This window comes from Nesoenas mayeri (genome assembly GCF_963082525.1).
Source record: "Nesoenas mayeri genome assembly, chromosome: Z".
NCBI lineage: Eukaryota > Metazoa > Chordata > Aves > Columbiformes > Columbidae > Nesoenas > Nesoenas mayeri.
Genome location: NC_137542.1, coordinates 6843718 through 6865326, shown reverse-complemented (window position 1 = coordinate 6865326; position 21609 = coordinate 6843718). Strand labels below are relative to the sequence as shown.

At 43.8% G+C, this 21609-nt stretch overlaps 1 protein-coding gene across 1 annotated transcript in view; it reads right to left on the bottom strand.

Moving 5' to 3' along the window:
• SVEP1 (sushi, von Willebrand factor type A, EGF and pentraxin domain containing 1) overlaps positions 1-13674 on the bottom strand; it is a gene marked incomplete at both ends in the record, with an annotated part of 132803 nt that extends 119129 nt beyond the window's left edge. The window contains one exon of the mRNA XM_080362920.1: positions 13156-13674. Within this exon, the coding sequence (XP_080219046.1) occupies positions 13156-13674 (519 nt within the window). The remainder of the gene's footprint in view (positions 1-13155) is intronic.
• Positions 13675-21609: the final 7935 nt, after the last annotated feature.

Genomic DNA, 21609 nt, shown 5'->3' with positions numbered 1-21609 from the left:
AATGAACTTTCCAATCTCTTGTCAATAACAAAGTACAAGAATTCTACATTTTTTTTTTTTTTTTTCCCTCAGCCACAATACTTTCCTTCCATCTCTAAGTAATTGCCAGGTATGACCTGAGGAAGTCTCACAACTGAGTCAGACTCCTCACTCTATGGATCAAAGCACACAGGTAAAAAAGCCAGGCATGCTCATGTCCAGGAAGTGCAGGGACATATCATCTAAGGAAAGACTGACAGGTCTAGTATTGTTCAGCCTGGAGCAAAGAAGGCCTGAGGTCCTCTTATCCATGTATATAAATACTTAAGGAAGGGGTGTTAGAAGACAGTAAAGAATGTGGATCCATACTCTTCTAATTGGTAGCATAAGCCAAGAGGCACATAATGAAACAGGAAATTTCACTTAAACAAACAAAATTTTTACTAAAAGGGTGATCCACCATTGAAACAGGTTTCCCAGAGAGCTTGCGGGATCTCCACCCCTAGAGATATTCGAACCCAGCCAGACAAGAGTCCTGAGCAACCTGATCTTGTAGACTCCACTATGAGCAGGGGGTTTGGACTAGATGGTTTCCAGAGGCCACTTCCAACCACAACAATTCAGTGACTCTGTGGTTTTGTGATATGGAAAGAATATATTTGACTGCCAGTTCTTAGCATTTATTATTAACCTGACCTTTCTCCCCTCTTTCTATCACATGGATTCTGCCTGTAGTCCCTGTGTTACATTTTCAACTCTTTAACTATGGTTGCACAGTTAAAAAATTCCATTTCATGCATTTTGTACAGTTTGAAAAATGAGTAAACCATTCTTACCTCAGAGAGCAAAGCTACACACTCCAAGCTTAAGACAATCATCTTCACATTGCATAAAGACTGTTTCTTTCCCAACCTCCCATCAAAAAAACCCAAACAAACCAAATCCCCAAACCATCACTGCCTTTGCAATGACAGGAGCTACTATACAGAATTTTGACTTAAACATTTGTTTTACACAAGTTCTAGGACTGTTGGATCTGCTGACTTGAAATTGGGTGGCTTGTAGTTTTGAGCTCTGAATTAAAACAGGACAGGCCGTGACAAGCTGTGGGACAAGACAGCAAGGATAGAGGGGTGGGGTGCTAGCGAAGACCCTCAGCTGGTGGCCCTGAGATGTGCTGGCCCCACTGGAGCCCTCTTGAAGTCTTATGGACATGAGCCAGGGACTCGTGAGGTAATAGAGGCCAACAGAAAAACACCAGTGAAATGCTTCAAAGGAATTAAGGGGTGTTCTTCTAAGAAGGTGACACACTTAAGAGCCCACCTGAAGTGCCTCTACACCAATGCACACAGAATGGGCAACAAACAGGAGGAAGTCACCATGCTGCTAGAAAGCTATGACCCAGTAGCCATTACTGAAACTTGGTGGGATGGATCCCATGACTGGAGTGCAGTGATTGATGACTACAGGCTGTTCAGAAGGAAAAGGCAAGGAAGGAGGTGCAGAGAGGTTGCCCTCTACATAAAGAGACGGATAGACTGTGAAGAGCTGTTGCTGAAGAATAGACATGAACAGGTAAAAAGCATATGGGTAAGAATCAGAGACCAAGGTAAGAAAGGAAACCTTGCGGTAGGTGTCTACTACAGGCTGCCCAATCAGCAGGAGACTATTGATGAAGCTGCTTACTCCAGCTACAGGAGGCACCACGTTCGCAGGCTCTTGTCCTGCTGGGAGACTTCATCCACCCCAACATCCACTGGAAAAGTACCACAGAGACCTGTAAGCAATCCAAGAGACTCCTGGAGTGCATTGAGGATAACTTCCCCAGCCAGGTAATGGACAGCCATACCAGAGGGGATGCAATACTGGACCTGATGGTCACCAATGCAAGTGAGCTATCAGTGATGTCAAGATTGGAGGCAGCTTGGGCTGCAGCGATCACACGCATATGGAGTTTGCAGTCCTGAGGGCCATGGGACAGCAAAGAGTAAAGTCAGGACCCTAGATTTTAGGAAAGCCAACTTTCAGCTCTGTAAGGAGTTAGTCAATGGGACCCATTGGAAACTGCCCTCGAGGACAAGGGAGCAGAACAGAGCTGGCAGATCTGTAAGGAGGCTTTCCACAGAGCTCAAGAGCTCATGATCCCCAGATGTAAGAAATTGGGTAAGGAGAGCAAGAGGCTGGTATGGCTGAGTCGACATCTGCTGGTCACACTGAAGGGCAAGAAGGAAATGTACAGGTGGTGGAAGCAAGGACAGGTGTCTTGGGATGAGTAGGGGACATTGCCTGGTTGTGCAGAGATGGGTCAGGAAGGCCAAGGGACAGCTGGAGCTGAACATGGCAAGGGATGCAAGAAGGGCTTCCACACATAACATCAACCAGAAAAGGAAATCAAAGAAATTGTATCCCCATGATAAGGAAGACTGATAAACTGATAACAATGGATAAGGAGAAGGCTGGGGTACTCCACAGCTTTTTTGCCTTCTCTTCCCAAACCTCTCGAGCAGATGAACTGCAAGACAGGGACTGGGGGAGCAAAGACCCTCCAAATGTAAGGATCTGGTTTGTGATCACTTAAGGAACCTGAACATACATAAATTTACGGGACCTGATGAAATGCATCCCAGAGTCCTGAGGGAACTGGCTGATGTAGTTGCCAAGCCAGTCTCCACGAGAAGCATGGCAGTCAGATAAAGTCCCTGCTGACTTGAAAAAGGTAAACATTGCACCCATTTTCAAAAAGGGTAGAAAGGAGAAGCCTGGGAACTACCGACGTGTCAGCTCACCTCTGTGCCTGGGAAGATCTTGGAACAGATCTTCCTAGGAGCTGTGGTAAGGCACATGGAAGACAGGGAGGTGATTCAGGACAGCCAGCATGGCCTCACCAAGGGCAAGTCCTGCCTGAGCAACCTAGTGGCCTTCTCTGATGGAGTGACTACATCAGTGAACAAAGGAAGGACTATGGATGTCATCTACCTGGACTTACGTAAAGCCTTTGACATGGTCCCCCACAATATCCTTGTCTCTAATTCGGAGAGGTATGGATTTGATGGGTGGACTGTTCAGTGTGTGAGGAACTGGCTGGAAAGCAGTGGCCAATGGCTTAATGTCTTGTTGTCACTAGTGACGTGGTGTCCCTCAGGGGTCCATATGGGGACCAGTACTGTTTAAGATCTTCATCAAGAACACAGACACTGGGATCGAGTGCACCCTCAGCACATTTGCAGATGACCCCAAGCTCAGTGGTGCAGCTGACATGCCTGAGGGACAGAATGCCATCCAGAGGGACCTGAACAAGCTCGAGAAGTGTGGCCATGTGAACCTCATGAGGTTCAACAAGGCCAAGTGCACAGCCCTGTCCCTGGGTCAGGGCAACCACCAGTATCAATACAGGCTGGAGGATGAAGAAATTGAGAGCAGCCCTGTGGAGAAGGACTTAGGGGTACTGGTGGATAAAAAGCCTGGACATGAGCTGCCAATGTGTGCTTGTAGCCCAGAAGGCATATTGTATCTTGGGCTGCATCAAAAGAAGAATGGCCAGGAGGTCAAAGAAGGTGATTCTGCCTCTCTGCTCTATTCTGGTGAGACTCCACCTGGAGTCCTGCGTCCAGCTCTGGAGCCCTCAGTACAGGACACACATGGACCTGTTGGAGAAGATCCAGAGGAGGCACCAAGATGATCAGGGGGCTGGAGCAGCTCTGCTATGTGGACAGGCTGACAGAGTTGGGGTTGTTCAGCCTGGAGAAGAGAAGGGTCCAGGGAGACTTTATTGTGGCCTTTCAGTACCTAAAGAGGGCCTAAAAGAAAGATGAGGACAGACCTTTTAGCAGGGCCTGTTATGAGAAGACAAAGTTTAATGATTTTAAATTAAAGGAGGGGAGATTCAGGCTAGATATGGGGAGGAAATTTTTTACAATGAGGGTGGTGAAACACTGACCCAGGTTGCCCAGAGAGGTGGTAGCTGCCCTGTCCCTGGAGACATTCAGGGTTAGGGTGGATGAGGCTCTGAACAACATGATCTGGTTGAAGATGTCCCTGCTCATTGCAGGAGGTTGGACTAGATGAGCTTTGAAGGCCCCTTCCAGCCCAAACTATTCTATGATTCTATGATCTGCCAAATATTTGTTTCTTTTTTTTTTTTTGTTTCAAACATTAATTACTTTTAAAAAGCAGAAAAAAAAGCTGAACAGAATAATTAGTTCCAAAAGGTCACACACAATTCATGACCTGGCCCATCTACTGCCAGCTGTCACTATTCAATTATCTTCTGAATATCTTCTTTTGCTCCAGGACTGCTTGAACTGAGCAACATGAACAGAGAGTTACCACTGATAAGACTTGTCCCAGCCCAACTGCGTGAGGTGGCATGTTTTGGAGAGAAATAGGACAGACTATTGGACTCCCTGCTTCACTGATTATACTGCGTATGCTCAGCAGAGCACCACAGCTCTGAACAGTAAAACTTTTTAGAGGCTGTCTGTCAGGTCCTTCATCTTCCTAGTTGAAATTATCAGAGAGACCCTGATACCAGAGAGACCCTGAAAGAGAGGGAACATAATAATTTTAACAGGAGTTTGTGTTTTGAATTAACATCATAGAGAAGTAAGTATCTCAAAGATTTGAACAACGTTCTGGTCACCCAAATAACCTAGCTGTTGCTAAGGGTAGTAGTGCTTTTAATTTCTGTACCTAGGACAGTCAGAAAGTTCTGAGCACCACAAACATTCTGTCTCATGTACAATATCTAACCTTCAAATTTCAGCAACAAGTGGAACTGGAGGACTAACGCTAAAAATGTGTCACAGAAAATGCAAAATATATACACATCCAGAATATTAATGTTGAGTTTTGAGTCAGGAAATACTGCTAATGATTTATTTTGCTGGAAAGGCCACTTGTAAGTCTAGGAAATGGCTTAAAAATAAAACATCTTCTTTTGTCCTGACTTCTTCAAAATTTTAATGCCTGGAATTTGTTTCCTACTCTTGGAACAAAATGCTCAGTAGATTTTCTGGTTTGCCTCTGTATCTCTGGAGCAAGGAACATGGTAAGACTGATTTCTCTGTGCAGGTGCTACCTCTACAGGACTGGGGATCAGAAGGTACTTACGGTCAGACCCCTCCAGCAAAGTCTCTGAGACAAGAGGACAAAAAATGGTTTTCTCAGGAAAAGTAATCTCTGTTCCTGAAACATTTATGAAAACATCATCCAGATACCATAGAGATGAAAGGTTTAATTCATTGTGCTGTTAGTTCTGCTATTGCATCAGCAACATCTGTATTAATTCCTGCAGCAATGTCTCATATTTCTTACCTTTCCTCTGTCTCTGTATGATACACTGGGAAATGGCTAAAGGGTTTATGGTACTATGCTGTAAATAAAGAGTGTGCCTTCTAAGGGAAGCCTGTTCTTGGCAGATACACAACACAGTGGATGCTGGCACACCTCTCTCTCTTTGCATTCCCAAAACTCTTCTCCTTACTTCACATATGGTTGGTTGACAAAACAAAGGTCAGGAAGGCCACTGTACACTGTGCATTGCAGATCCTTCCAGGCAGGAACATCCATCTATGTTCTCAGAGCTAGAAGTTATGAAAATGGCAGATGTGACCTTGTAAGGTTTAGGATTAGACCAGCTTCCTGTAGTACAGGAAAATCAGCTGAGATAGGTAGCTTCATGATGGAAAGACAAGAAACAACCACTCAGTAACACCCGTTTCCTTGCTGGTAATGCCCAACTCAGCAATGAGAGACACAGAACACCCCTTTTTGTACCAAAAGGAGTATGTTTTATTACGGTTGCCCCTTTTTTTCCAGAAAGTTATAGTTCTTTGCCTTTGTCTTTTTAGGCTTAGCACATAAAACCAACTCAAGAACATCAGCAAGGCTAGAACACATCAACACTGATGGAATGGATCAAAATGAAAAGCAGACTTCAGATGACTTCTTTCTAAAACCTCAGTAAAAATCCACATCATTACTGAAATATACTGGTCATTTGCACAGTTCCTCAGGATCTCTCATAAACACTGTAACAGTTTCTTTGCTTCTGAAAGGCTCCCAGTGCACACATGGTATTTCCTATTCAAAGCAGATGGGAAAGTCAGAAAATGTCAGCTCATTGCATCATTCAACTATATCTCACACAGCATCACCAACAGGTACTCTTTATGGGTGGAAGGCATAAAGCATTCTATGCAGTTACGTGAATGATCAAACAGTATATCCATAATGACCATTTCAGCCTTAAAACTTCATGACAGATATTCAGAAAACAGAACAACTGAAACCAATAAAACCTCATGGACTTTCCATGGAATTTCAATATTTTTATGGAGACTATGACTTAGATTAAATCTAGCATGTCTTCAAAGTTTGTCCTTCTGTTGGCTAAAACCGCAAGCATCTTTGAATACCACTGATCAAACTCAAAGTATCGCAACAAAGCAAGACACAATATGCCATAATGAGCATCTCAAAAATTAAAGAATAAAAAGAGAACTGTAACTTCAAGTTCTTTTGTGGCCTCATTTTCCATTCTCAAAGCCACCAAGCTGCATGAGCAAACTACTTGGCCAGGAGTTGTGCAAAAGTGTAAGTATAGACAGTAACTTCAATGCCAAGCCAGGTTTTAGTAAGCCACAATCTTTGCATGAAAATACTGTAAATCACTGCATCCAATAACAGTTCTTTTTATACAACATAGTGCACTGCTTCTACTTATCCCTAGTACTAGAATGAACATATTGTTGGAGTACATTCAGAGGTATAAAAACCATGGATTGGGAGGGCATGAAGTCCAAAGTGTTAAAGAGAACTGACAAGTGATTTTTCCAAGCAACGGAAATCACTTCTTTAAAAAGCAATGAACACTCACTAGTATTTTTTGCCCTTTTCTGATCAGAACTACCAAGTGTATTGCTTCTAGGGATATGGGAGAAGGAAGAACAGAGAATAAAGGAGAGGAAGCCAGTGCCTAATTCAGTCTAGATTCAGGCAGTGTATCTATGCTGCTGCAGCTTCCTACCTGCTCAGTGGAGGGGAAGACACTGGAATGAAGGGTCTCAGCACATCCAACACAGAAGCACTATATAAGAGGCCTTGCACACAGGTATGAACCTACCAGTGGTCTCCACTGGGATACAGACTCCCAGGATGATGCATTTCAGTTTCTGCCTGAAGCCAGGCTGTCTCTCTTCTGTACCTCACACTGATGAAGTCAGTTTGTCTTGTTGAACTGATGAGGCGAAAGGATACATAGCAGTGTCCTTCAGTGCTTCTTGTAAGACATATTTTAGCATTTTAAAAACAAATTGCACTTAAGTTAAATGGAAGATAATAAATGGCTAATCAGCTAAATACCAGACTTCCACACCACCCACTTCTGCTTAGACCAAAATGCAGGACACAATCCTGGGAGCACAAACAGACCAATTTCTGAAGAGTAGGTTTTCAACTGAAGAAAATCTTAACCCTGCTTAGCCCCATACATGATGCTAAACAGATCACTTCTTGCCTGTCCCAGCCAAAAAGCCAGAGAAAAAAAAATTAACTACTTAATAACTTCTTAAGGTAGCTCCATCTCAGGGTAGGTCTAAAGACAATGAACAATGTGCAGATGTGTACCTTGCATCTGACCCTGTTGTATTAATCTTGTGAGCAAATCCTAGGCAAGATTACAGTATGCAGGATAAATACTTTTCACAAATGCTACACTGATTAAAAGTGGTGATTTAGAAATGACACTAATAATGGCTGACAGAAACTCCACTCTCAATTTGCTCTGTAATTGCTAACTATCAGCTCTACAATTTCAAAGGTGACCACAGTGGTAAATCAGGCTGACTTCAGTTTTTAACACCATAATCTTTAATACAGACTTCAAGGCCATATTGGAACTTACAAATGCCCACTGCTGTCAGCTAGCTCTAACTGACCTAAGCCATCATCAGATATTCACAGCACAATGGCAGAAATAGGCTAGAATCTGATGCTCTCTCATTTTAAGTTGCTGATTCTGCAGATCATAGGAATAAAAATCTGTAAACACATTCTTGATAAACAGACAACATACATCACTCTAAATGCTTATCTTCTCAGTGAGAGGGTACTACTTTTTTTTTTTCAAATAATAAAAAGAAATTATTTACATGGAAAGTAAAGATTTTTAATTTCCTTTGCTTCAACTATTTTTTATTTTTATTTCAGAACGAGATTCTGAATCAGAAAATGCATTGAAATTGAAAGCAAATTATCCTAGTGGGTAAAAATGCTGCATCTTGTACTTTCGTGCTTTTGACATACAAAAGAAACAAAGTCACCATTACTTATTTAAACAAGCATTAAATAAGCATTAGAACTGTTTATCCCAAATTGATATGTGCTTACATTCTTTTGAGGGCCAGTTTTTCATGTTTGTTAATTGGATGACAACAGAACACTGAATCTGACATGCTGGTTGGCCATTCCTCATGCTCCCTCAAGATTAGGTTAGATACAAAAGCCAGATTTGAAAGATCAGATATTCAGAAAACGTGTCACTTCACTCTGTAGGTGCTGTGACAGACCTTCCACTTACATACAATGCTGACTTCAACAGAGTAAAGATGAACTACAGAAGCAAAAAGCCCATCTTTTTAATGTAAGAATTATTACAATAACACAGAGCAACTACCAAAGCCTCCCTCAGCTATTGCTTTGCCAAGTTGTTAGGACAATTGACTTGCCTGTTTAAGGCTACCAGTGCGCTACCTCTGACTTCAACTCAACAGCAGTGCACATCTATAGTACAACTTCCAAGTTCAGTTTTGAAGATAAATATTTCCCATTCTACTTCAATTGAAAAACAGAAACAAGCCAGTCTTCTTAGAAGCAGCTATTATTATTTTGTCAAGAGGCTGCCACATGCAGTAGTTTAAATCACTTGTATTTTCTTCTTTTTTAGCCCACAGCAATCAATGCAGCTTCAGGATGTTTAAACTGTCCATCAATAAAGATGGCACATCAGTGCTGGTACATATGTAACTGTGAATCTTAGGTGCTAAGACAAGAACATACCACTAAACTTCCACCCTTGTTTCTGTTTCACGACGGATCTGGCAACAGACACACATTTCTCCCACGAAATGCAATGGGTGCTGTTTGTAGTGCTGATCTCTCAAAATTAGAAGCTCCAATTCAGGTGTCTACGCTGGGGAATTCGGCACTTCACACTACTGAGCTATTTGGGTTTTAAATACATTCCTCAATTAGCCACAGCAACACTCGCTCAAACCTGCTCGTACTTCAATTCTGCTTCAGTTCTTCCTCGCTGTCACAACAGCTCTGCAACTTTCTGTAACGGAATAAGCAATCTGCTTATCACAAACTGCATGCAGTTTGTGCTGTCCCACCAACTTGTGATGTGCAAAACTGAAGCCAAAGTTATCTGAATGAATGAGCTTAGTTTTTTCCCCTTTCTCAAATTTCATATGTGCCTTAAAAGGACTGCTGAACAAGAGCAGAAGTTAATACCTCTAAATAACTGCTATTACACATATTTTGTTATGTTAAATGTGTTTCATAAAACTCAACATCTGCTCTTCCTAAGAGACACGAACTAAACACAAAGCAAGAAACTCATACCACCTCTATTAGTGTCGTTTGAGGGATGTTTTGGGATCTTAAACTGAATTCTGAACAACTTCATGCGTTAACTCTTTCCCTATTTTAAAATTTACTACTGTAGATACCATAAAACACAAATTCATACTTTTTTTTTGAGAAAGTAAACTTATATTTGAGAACATTTTAGTATGTTTGTAGGTGAGCTAAACAGTGATAATGTCTAAATAAAAATTACCTTGAAATGTTACTAAATCTGACTGTCAGGATGGAAGTTCGAAAAAATCTTCACTACGGATTTTTATCAAGCAAGCATGACAAACTCACCATCAAATTCCTGCAATCTGAAGGTAGCCTAAGAGGCCTCTGCTGCATGTAGTTGCAATAAATTTCCCTCCTGTCATGTAGGGCAAAATGTTTTGGTCTTTTTTTTTCCCAAACCTGTGATTAGCTCCTGACTCTGGAGCTCTGGAAAAAAGCCTGTGACAGCAGAAACTCTCTCTGTGATACCTCCATCACTGAGAAAAGTAACAAAAACACTAGGCCTTTTTACAGCAGCACATGAAGCTAGCACTTGCTAGCTCAAGTGTGGCATGAAATCCCAAATGAGGTGGCAAAACTGAACACTGATAGCAGTTCAGCCTTCTTCATCAGGGTGCTGTCTCTTGCCAATGTCTCTTGTGGTACATCCTTCATGTGTCTGCATACCTGATATCATCTATCTCTAATCTACAAGGTAGGAATGTCAAAGTGTGCTCCATGTGGCAAAAGTAAGTGTGGACAGCTTTGACAGAACAGAAGCTCCGCAGTAAACCTCTCTGCAAAGCACCTTTGAAGAGGATGCAAAAGTGCAGTACCAAGGCAAACTCCTTTTTTTTTTTTTGAAAGAAGATGAACATTACATGGATGCGCAACAGCTAGTCAAACTGAGTAGGTCTACTTTTAGGATCACATTAAACAAATGGTTTTGCTGCCACAGGTTCTGAGACAGTAACTCCTAAGTAAATCCTGCTTCTGTTCACTGGTGTTCCCAGGTTAGCCACTGACTGGCCTGACAATCTTGCAGAATTCACTTATCTGCCTCCTTAGTTCCCACAGAACTGTCACAGACTTGAGTTAATCACTTTGAGAGCTACCAAGTGCTGCATGGTGACTTAAGTGCTGGGATTATTCTAACACTGCACTTTCCTTCATTTTCTGTTACTATGACACATAATCGATACTCTTTTGCAGAATTTGTCATGTTTGCAGATACCCTTGGTTTTGGAAACAAAGCAGAGAATTCTGTTTAGAAGCAGAAGAAACCCCACATTAAAGTGTAAGAAGAAAATAGAGATATTAGGGAAGTGAAAGAAGAAATTGTGATTGTACCAAGAGAGAGTTAAAAACAAAGGACAGCAGTGTAAGAGCCCATAGGGAACAACAATTTTGTTATACCTAAAATACTTCTTGAGATTTATTCCAATAGAAGTATTTTAAACTTAGAACAGTTGTTTTCTGAAGAGTCCCTAGAAAGGAGAGTATTCCCTGCAGCTGTAATTTGTCTCAAATGAAGAAGACGTACTGAACAAAACCACAGTACAGGACCTTTAACCAAGAGCCAGCAAGCAGCCCAAAATTTAACTTTGTCTTTCTATTGCATTTCTCTCTGCCACTATGTGAATATTTTTCTTCCCACATTCTTATGAGACCGCAGTGCAAAATGACAGACAGTGATGCTCTTGTAACCACAAGGTTTAGCTGGGCTCATAAAACTAAATTGTAGGTTTCTGAAGGGAATTTTTGTTTATTCCATTTCAAAGGTATGATTAGGCAACACACTGTATCAAGAAAACAGATGGTATTTCTTAAGCTTATGTTTTGTTTGTAACAGTTATTTTTAACTTGTATCATTAACTTTTTCAAACAGCACCCTGGGATGGATCTATATTGAAACCTGATTTTACAAAGGAAGATCTCACATAGGGATGTGTTTTCCTAAAGCAGGTTTTCCATGTGAAACTCTGAGCACATTAGAAAATGGTCTTCCTTTCTCCTACCACATGTGAAGAAGAGAATAGTCTTTGCCAATTTCACATGCCCAGCACTGATGAACATCTTGCAGTCTCACTCATCAACTCCAAATGAGAGCATGTAAGACGTTTCAAGAAAAGTACACCCAATGCTCTGGCATAGGACACCACTAGAAATTAGATATAAAAATAAGAGAAAACTGGACTTGCTTTGGGAATGCTCCTGTGCAGAGAGGCCAAAGGTTAAGGAGCAGCCCAGTCTAGCCTTGTAAAAAAGCTTCCAGAGTGGACTGGCTGTCCACGAGCCATCTACTAGGAAACCTCCCCAGCATGCTCAAGTGCCAACACATGCCCAGGAGCTGCCTAAACAAAATTTATGCCATCGGACTGTATAACAACTTAACACCACAGATGATCAATTTCCAGTGTCTGGAAATGTTCCTGGACTTGCTTCTATTTATTGGTATACTACACACAGCTTAAGGGCACCTTTGTCAGCAATTTATCAGCAATTAAAACAGTCACCTGACGACAGCATGAAGATATCTCTGACTGCTGACAGCTATCAGGCACCCAAGTCCCCCTGACAAGAAACAAAGCAGGCATTTCAGATGCCAGACTTGACTCATATATATTATCACTTCTGAAATAGAGACATTGGCTCCATCCTTCTTCATAGTGAATTTCACACATTTGTTTGCAAGGGCAGCAGAAAACATGGGAGCTGCAGGTGCAGGCAGCATGAGACGATGGTAACTAGTTGCCCTGGCCAGACTATACCACATTTCACATCCCACCATACAGCCCCACAGCCCTTGTCACTGAACAGCCTCGCAAGGCAAGCAGAACCACACTCCCACATCACACACCAAGCCACCACACCTCACCACCCTGAGCAGCACCGCACCACATGCCTCGCATTGCTTTCCCTCACAGCTGACAGCTTGCCACACCACCTCACTGCCACATGCACCTCACGGCATCACCACGCCTCTCACCACACAGCCCATGGAACCACCACATCCCTCACCGCACAACTCACAGCACCACCGTGTCCCTCACCACGCACCCCTCGGCATCACCACACCTCTCACCATACATCCCACAGAACCACTGCATCCCTCACCACACAACCCACGTGGAACCACTGCTTCCCTCACCACGCACCTCACAGCACCACCACGTCTTTCACCACACAGCCAATGGAACCGCTACATCCCTCACCACACACCTCACGGAACCACCGTGCCCCTCACACCCCACCACACACCTCACGGCATCACCACACCCCTCATGGAACCACCACAGCCCTCACCGTGCCCCTCACACCCCACCACACACCTCACGGCATCACCACACCCTTCATGGAACCACCACAGCCCTCACTGTGCCCCTCACCACACACGTCACCACAGACTTCGTGGCACCACCGTGCCCCTCACCACACACCTCACGGCCACAGGCACAGGGCGACCCGCACCGCACAGCCCCCACACCTCTCCCGGCACCACCACGCCCCCCGCCGCCCCCCGCCGCCCCCCAGCCCCCGCGCCGCGCTCACCGCCGCCTGCTGGAAGGCGCCCTTGGTGTAGGTGCCGCCGCCGCGGTAGGAGATGGCGGGGATCTCGCGCCCCAGCAGCGCGCACTTGTGCTGCTGCGGCCGCCGCCGCGAGATGTAGTCCACGCGCGGCACCACGTTGCTGCGCGAGGAGAAGGTGACGATGGCCACGCGCGTGGCCGCGGGCACCACGGGGAAGTCGGAGAGCAGCTTCTTGACGAAGCGCAGCTCGCTGAGGAAGTTGGCCGGACCCACGCTCGACGACTCGTCCACCAGGAAGACCAGCTCCAGCCGCCCGCTGCGCGCCCGCAGCCGCCGCACCTGGCGCTTGAAGGCGCGGCCCAGCTTCTCCACTTTGCTCTCCGTCGTGTCGGGCAACGGCGGCGCCGCCAGGGCGGGCGAAGGGAAGGTGGGGGCGCGAGAGAGGGCGCCCGGCGGGCCGCCCGTCCGGCCCTGCGGCGCCGACGGCGACAACGACAGCGACAGCCCCCCCCAGCAGCAGAGAGCCACCAGGGGCCACATCGCGGGGCGGCGGGCGCGGGGAGACGCCGGCAGCCGCGGGAGGAGAGCGGCTGGTCGCCCCCTGACGCCCCACCTCCTGCCTGCTCCGAGGGGCAGCCTACCCGCCTCCCCGCCGGCCCCCGAAGGTACCCGCGCCCTTTAATCCCCCCGCGGGCCTCCCCCGCGGCTCAGGCGCTGCCCCTCACACGCCCCCCCCCCCCCCCCCCCCCGGCCCCTCGCCTTTCGGTAACGAGCCCACCCGCCGCTCCCTCCCCGCCTCCCTGTCCCGCCCCTCAGGGTCCCCCCCGGCTGGCGAGGGCGATCCCGGTCACTAGGATCGCTCCGAGCCGAAGCGGCGCGGTGCTGGGCTCCGGGGGTGGCGGGGCGAAAGCGAGGGTGAGAAAGGCGGAAAAATCCCCAAAATCGAAGAGCGGCTTTTCCGCTCCCCCGCCGCGGAGCTGGAGCTGCTACTCGCGGGGACCGAGCCAAGGCTTGCACTGACACGTGCTGAATTAATCGTGGTTAATTTAGCCCTTTGTTTTGCGAGGAGGATGCGCTCGCGGCTGGGAGGTCTGACGGGGCCACGCTCGGGTCCCACGCCTGGCTCTGGCACCGTCTCCCTATCTCGTTCAAGGGGACATTTCATCCGCCTGTGGACCCAGTTTTCCAACTTCGAAGTTGTAGCAATACCTTACTGATGAGCGCCTCACCGAAGTGCTGGTGAGGTGTCTGAATGTACAGAGTGAGTGTGCACGAAGGCTGTGTGCATGAAAGGTAGTGACAACATCTGCATATCTACATGTGTATGTAAATGTATATATGCCTGGATGTACTGACAGTGACAATATCTTCTGTGCTTGTTACGAAAAATTCCCAGTAGCCAAGTTCGAGATTACAAGCCATTTCTTGGAAGGGTTCCCATTCTATCTTGCTGTTTGTGAATCACTTTGGGAGAGAGAAACACTCCCAAAAAGACCTGCCAGAATTCAGAGCCCACTCCCGCTTCAAGCAACCTCTGTACAGATTGAATTCGCTAGACTGTTATGAGGCAATAACTTGGGTTCATTTCAGCTACTAGTTCAGTATTAAACAATTCTCCAGCTAATCAACTCAATTTCCAGGAGTAACTCAGACTCAAAAAAAATTCCCTTGGGATAGATTAGCCATGTAAACCTGTTGATGCACCTCTTTGCCTTTCACTGGTCTTTTTTCTTTCTTTATTAATTTTCTAGTTTTTCTCTCTGCTTTAGTTTACTTCTGTTGACATTTGACAATGCCATGGAATACAAAGGTACATTGCTGCATTTGCAAGTCAAAACTCACATTTAAATTTAATTGAATTATTTACTCTTTCTTCACTGGGGTGTCAGGTGGTGGAAAATTGATCCAATGCTGTGCCTTTGATTTCCCAGCAACACTCAAATTCCACTGCAAATGACAAGAGACTAAGTGACAGAAGATATTATTTAATTAGGGACACGATGCATTTGATATACCGTTCCAGTGTGGTTTTAGATTCATGTAGTAGTCCAAGTGCTTTACAAAAATATATTTCTTAGGTATATGTTTGCCACTTAGTGCCTGAAGAGACAATAGCGATCAAACACTTACTGAGGCATATTTGAAGAGTAGTTTTGGTACTGGAGGTTGTGTAACTGATGGGCCAGGTGACTTAAACTGTTTTTGCTCATGTGACAGCGACATAAAGCTGCAACTACTCTGCAACCTTTTTGTCTTGAAAGGGGTAGCTGAAAGTTGCTACAACTACCAAAGTCCTCAGCAAATTGATTTGCACCATTGGTCTTTGGACGATTAAAGAAACGGTGCTGCAGTTGCATTCAGTGTGGTCTGAGTCACAGCACTAGTGAACCTCTCAGTGCTCTTCACTTAGATTGTACCGGAGTAGAGATCATGTCAGTCCTTGCACAGACCAGAATGAAAGACTGCAAAAGTATAGCCAAGAAGAGGAGGTGGCAACAGAGGAAGTGCCTGGTTTCTGCAAGATGCTCCTAACTGAAGTGCATCATTGCAATTATGATGTGCTACTGTTACTTTTCAGTCTTTAGGTCATAAAAGGTTATTTTCTCTAGGCTAGTTCAGTTTGTTGGAAAACTAACTGTCAGTTCTCTTGTTCTCCCCATGTTTTCATAACACTAGATTTAGGTTATAAATGGTACACATTTTAGGACTCAGAAGCAAAGGAAAGGAGGATGAATTGAAAAAATTTTTCGCAAAGGAAGAACAATGCATGTTCAAGGCCAGTTTTCATATTCATCTCCTGTACTTGCCAGCATGGCACGCGACAATCAGGTATGACTAACTGTGAGAACACAGCAGTTAATTTCAATCTTAGTAATCTCATCAGGACTGCAAATGCAAAAAATAGTAGGGCAGTTATAAATTAGTCCTTGAAATTTGTGAAAATGCATATTCTCTTTGGTCATGCAGGCCCTGCTGTTGTGCTGCACAGAAGCTCCTACTGGTTCAACGGAAAGCTGTGTTTGGATGTGTAGGGGCAGCAAAGTGAAGTAATCAGTTCAAGATCTGAATGTATTTGTCACACAGGGAGTTCACAATAAATAAGGAGTAAATAGGTGAACAGCTAAACTCTGACTCTGGGTGCAAGACTGAGACTCTAGCGTGGTACTGATGTGGAGAAAAATCCAGGAAAATTGAAGAGGTGAGGGGAAATTTCCTTTCAATATGTGGATCATTAGTGTGAAAAAGGTTTCAAAAAAAAATCAGTGACCTGTAAATAAATAACTCTCCTCATTCTCTCTTGTCACAGGTAACTCTCTTTAAAATCATTGGCATTCAACCTAGTTGTGCAGAGAGGAGACACTAAATGAAGCATTACATGGGACTATGAGAAGTTAGTATCAGCATGTTTAATAAACGTGATCTAATGGTATGAGGGAGGCATCCAAAGTCTTCCGCTGTGTTCCCAACATGATTTGAAAAAAATGGAGAATAATTTATGGAATAAACTGAAACTTAAAAAGCTTGGAGTCAGCCTGTGAAATCCTCAGGAAGGTTTTTTATCCATGGGTTTGTGCCGACAAGAGAAAAAGTCATCTTGCAGATGGTGGAGGAGGTTGTGTGTCTGTGTAAGCAGCAAACATTCTGTTCACTATATGTTCACTGAGCTTTTCTGAGAGCACCATTTCCAGGGGAAATCTCTGTTGTAATGAAATTGCCTTCTCCAAGACTGCCTGCCAGCTCTTTACAAATCCTTTCCATGTTGATGAGCTTAAGCCCTCTGCTTTTGATGGTCTTTTCCCTGTTGTATTCATGCATATTATTTGTGCTTTGGTTCATACTGATCTGTAGCAGATGGGGAAGTGGAGAGGAGAAGGAATTTTTCCCACTTTGATTGTCCTTAAGGTCAAAATATCTGCCCTGGGCTTCACTACGTTAGCAGAAAATACAGGTTTCGTGTGGCTTCTGAGGACAATGTGACAAGAAGGTGGTGCTGGACTGTGACTCTATTCCATTACAAAACAGCAGGTAACAAAAACCACTAGATCTTGTGAATAAATTGCCTTTGTCACGTGACAGAAGAGGGCTGACTGGTCCTGAAAAGGAAAGCTTAAGAGCAGCACTTCAACTGCTTTTACAATCGCATTCCCGTATGTCTTTATTTGTCTTATTAAAATCCACAGACTACATGAATTCCAGTAATTCTTTACTGTCTCCCCTCAAGATCATATGGCCATTTAACACCACCCTGCTTACTAAACAAAAGGGAAATCATTACCCCTGGTTAAAAACCCTTCTGCAAACAGTCTGAGGATTGCTGTCCTTTAGCCAAATAGCTTGCTGGTTGAATTATTCAATGAAACGTGGCCAAGCATCTTTCCAAATATGGAGAAGAAAAGCATTATATTTCTCCCCCTTCGTGTTCCCCCAAATACAGCTGGACAGAATACACCCTTGTACTCAACCCACACAGTATTTGTGCAGGGACAACACTGCAGTCTCATATACCCTACAATTTTTGGAGGAATGCAGGTCATTTTTGTTTTTACAGTAAATATGTTCTGTAAGTGACTTTGTGCCACAATAGAAACACAACTGCAACTGAAACATTAAGTCTTCTGCAGAAATCTTGGGGCATTCTAAATTTTATCTGAACTAGAGATAGGAACAGAGGTCAGGACGTGATGTTACTGGGCTTGCTCTAAGCCTCTTTGTGCTCAAGCATGCAGTGTCCATCTGGGGAAAGATCACACAACATGGAGCTAGCAGAAACAGACTTCTTTCTACTATTTCAGCCGTTGCCAACGTACAGGATTGCTCTGTGCTGTCCATTTGCCTTTGCGAATGTCAGGCAGTATTTCAATGGGGGGTATTTAAGACTCTGTATGAGACGCAAAGCTTGCAGGAATAGTTTTTATAGAGCATGAGGAGAAATACTTGCATTCTCAGAAAATGACCTCTGAAATCTGCCACCGAGGAGCCTAAAATACAGTATTTTGGGGACAAGTGCCAGTCCCTGGTAGGTGACATCCAAAGTCTTCATGGTTTAAATTAAAGCAGCAGAGCTATTGTAGGAGAAGGGGAGGAAGAAGAGGCTTTGGGAAGTTACTTCTTCCTCTTTCTTCCTGTACTTTTTGGGACGAAGGGCAGAGAGAACAGGTCCAGCTTCTGAGTTCTCACCTCTGAGTGAGAACCTTCATCTCCCAGTGCTGCCAGTGCCTTACCTGCCTACAGCTCTACATTTTTCACTCACTGCCCCCAAAACCATGATGGAGATCAGGCAGGACAGCAGTCTTGCTGCAGAGTCTGCCCTTGCAAGCTCCCTGCAGCAGGATGTGTTGCTGGAACAAGCTGCCTCAGCAGCATCTGACCATTGAATATTTCTTTAGTGGCAGTAGTGAAAAGAGTGTAAAGGAGAGATGAGGATGTATTTTACTTTTTGTACTGAGGTCTCAAAGCTAGGCAATCAAGATCTTAGTCACAAAAACTGAGTGGATTTCTTCGGCCATTTTAGGTCTCGGCCTTTGGCTTAAACAGAACATGAAGCAACATGGATGGTGGAATTGAAGAATCTTCTGAAAAGAAGATATAGTCTCTAAATTATCACTTGTTTTATCAGTAAAAAGCGGGCTAGATACTTTGCAATCCTTTTGAATAGCAGTAATTCACTGGTTTTGATTATTTTGAGATAAATTGTTCAGGGATAGATAGTTGAAGTTCAGACTTCCCACATGAAGTGTTTAAACACAAGAAGTTGAGGGCAGTCAGTTTTGATTTATACACGCAAATCCCATTGACACCTCTGGGAGTTCTAACACAGACTGAAGAGAATACATAGCCCTTAAATGAGGGCAAAATGTCTGTCCACATGACTTTGGAAAAAGATTGTTACGTAGGAGGAGAAGAGTCAGTCTGCCAAAAATTTCTCCTTTCAGGCAGAGGTCTGAGTGTTTTAGTCTTCAGCAGAGCAAACAAGCATTTGAATGATCCAAGTATGGGTTATTAGTTCAAGCTATAAAAAAGAAAAACAGGATTCATATTGCTCCACAGTATTCAGACAATGATAAAGTTTAGTCATAGGAATTTCATCTTCACTTGTGGACAAGCACAGTGCACACTAAGAATATCATATGGCTAGCTTCCAAAATAAAATAAAAAAAAAAGTAGTCAAAATCAAAACATCTGCTGGTCTCTGTCTGCATGGCAGATGTTGAATATACTTTTAGGTTAAGCTCATGAGAGGTCATGAGACATACTTTGACTATAAGCGCAAAGTCGCTCGTTGTCCTAGTACAGTCATGCTACAGTGAGTGTCTTTTGCCGTATTCTATACTCCAAAGTATGTGCTGTACGATTTTTGTAAAGATCTAGGCAGACGTTGGATGTGAGAAAACTGTGGAAGGCTACTTGGGTCATAAAAGGCAGGTTGAAATACAGCAAAACTGAAGACTCTGAAAGCTCTGATGTGGCAGGACAGAAAATGCAGGCAACGTCTGTAGAGTGAAGTCTGTTCAGGGCAGGTTTTGCTCCTGAATAAGCTGACACAGTCAAAGAATATGTTTGGTAGACAGGTTTTTCCAGGTTGCTTTTCCAAAACTTGTTGTATATTGTAGTCTTGAAACATCATTCTTTGGCTCTGCTTGCTTACAGTGCACAGATACTGCTCGTTGTACCTGCTTCACAGGGTGTTCTGCACTAACACAGCAAAGTACAACGGTGCTCTGGAAGAATGAGTAAATTTCTCAACTCTCTTCCCTATATCAAAGCACCCACAAAGAACCCAAGAAATTATCTTGACATGCATGTTTGGAAAGTGCTTTTCTGAAGAGAGACTTTAGTTCTGACATTTCCAGAGGTCCCTGAGCTTTGAGTCAGGGAGAGGAGGTTTGGGGCATGTAGAGCAGTTCTTCCCTATACAACTGAAACTCACAAGCAGGAGAAGTGTGCCTTTTCTCTGTGGATAAGAAAGGACTACAGTCTCCATGGATATAGCTTCCTTATTAAAATTCACACAATTTATAGTATCACTTATGAATATCAAATGTGTTAGATAGTCATTTAGGACACTCTGATGGCAATATTCCTCTCAGACAAGAAATTATCTTCAGCTTGGAAAAGAGATAACTGAAAAGAGATGTGATAGGCAAAACAACATGATAGATAATAAGTCATGAGGAGAAAGAGAGGTGATACGAATAGGGAGTGACTTCACTGTTGTCTCCACGGCAAAGACTACATGGCATTAAGTGAAAATGGCAGGACCTCTTTCAACAGGAGATGCTTCACACAACTGTGAACCCAAGCAATTGAACTCTAAGCCATGTAATAGTGCAGTGGATAATAAAAGGTTGTGTGTAGAAGAACAGTGGAATAAAAATTAATCCAATACTTTAACACAGTGCAAAGTTCTGTCTTCCATCTCAGAAACCTTGGAGTTGCGTATCCCAGATTTTAAGAAAGTATTAACTACACTATTTTAGCTTTAAACTGTTCCCTAAGATGTGAGAGTTAAAAAGAAGATTCAAACACAGACAGATCATGGCTTATACTATATTCATGTAATTTCACTCTCTCTCTGTATGATAGCTCATATGCACATTACTCAAAACATTATTTTGAAATTGAGCCAGCCCAGGACTGAAGACATGAGAAAAGAAATGCTTTCAGAATTACTGTGATACACATCTAGGACAGAGAGCTCTTGAAAACACAGTGCCAGGAGAAGGAAAATATACAAGGCTCGAGAGGGAACGTGCTCTCTTTTCTCCTACAGAAAAAAAGTATGACTTCTGTCAGTAACTGCAGGGAAAGTAAGAAAAATTAAAATTGAGCTCAGTGTGTTAAAATGGGAGCAGGAAAAAAATGAAACGAGAGCTATAGCAGTAAGAAAGTCCAAGTTACCACTTCTGTTACACATTAATGAGAAGACTATTGGGACATCCCAGCCAACAGTCATGTCATAATACTGGGACAGCTGTAAGAGTGTCAGCCTCCATCTCTTTTCCAGACATCTACTGCGTCTTTTGTGTCCTAACAGCAGGTACACTCAGCACCTCGGGAGCTTACAAACCCTTGTTTGAAGTCACACACGCAACCCTGCCATGTCTACTTCGGCAGCCTGTCAGAAGTTAAGGCAAACAGAAAGGAGGACGTGCTGAGTATTGAGTTTGGCTCCCTCGCCCACTTGAAATCACACTAAAGGTATATGTGTTCGCAGCAGTTAAACCAAAAAAAAAGATTTGGAGTAAACTTAGTACTTCTTTTAGCAGTCTAACCCATTTGTTTCATGTGACTTTGTGGCTGAAGTGACATTCAGATTATGTCCTCTTATTTGCAACAGTCCAAAGTGTCTCCTTTCCTGTCTGCTTAACAAAAGCTAGCTAACACTAAAATTTCAACAAAACAGAAATAAACACCAGGGAACTCAAACTGAGACTGCTTGTTCTAGGCCTAATCCTTCCATGCATATTCAAGCGT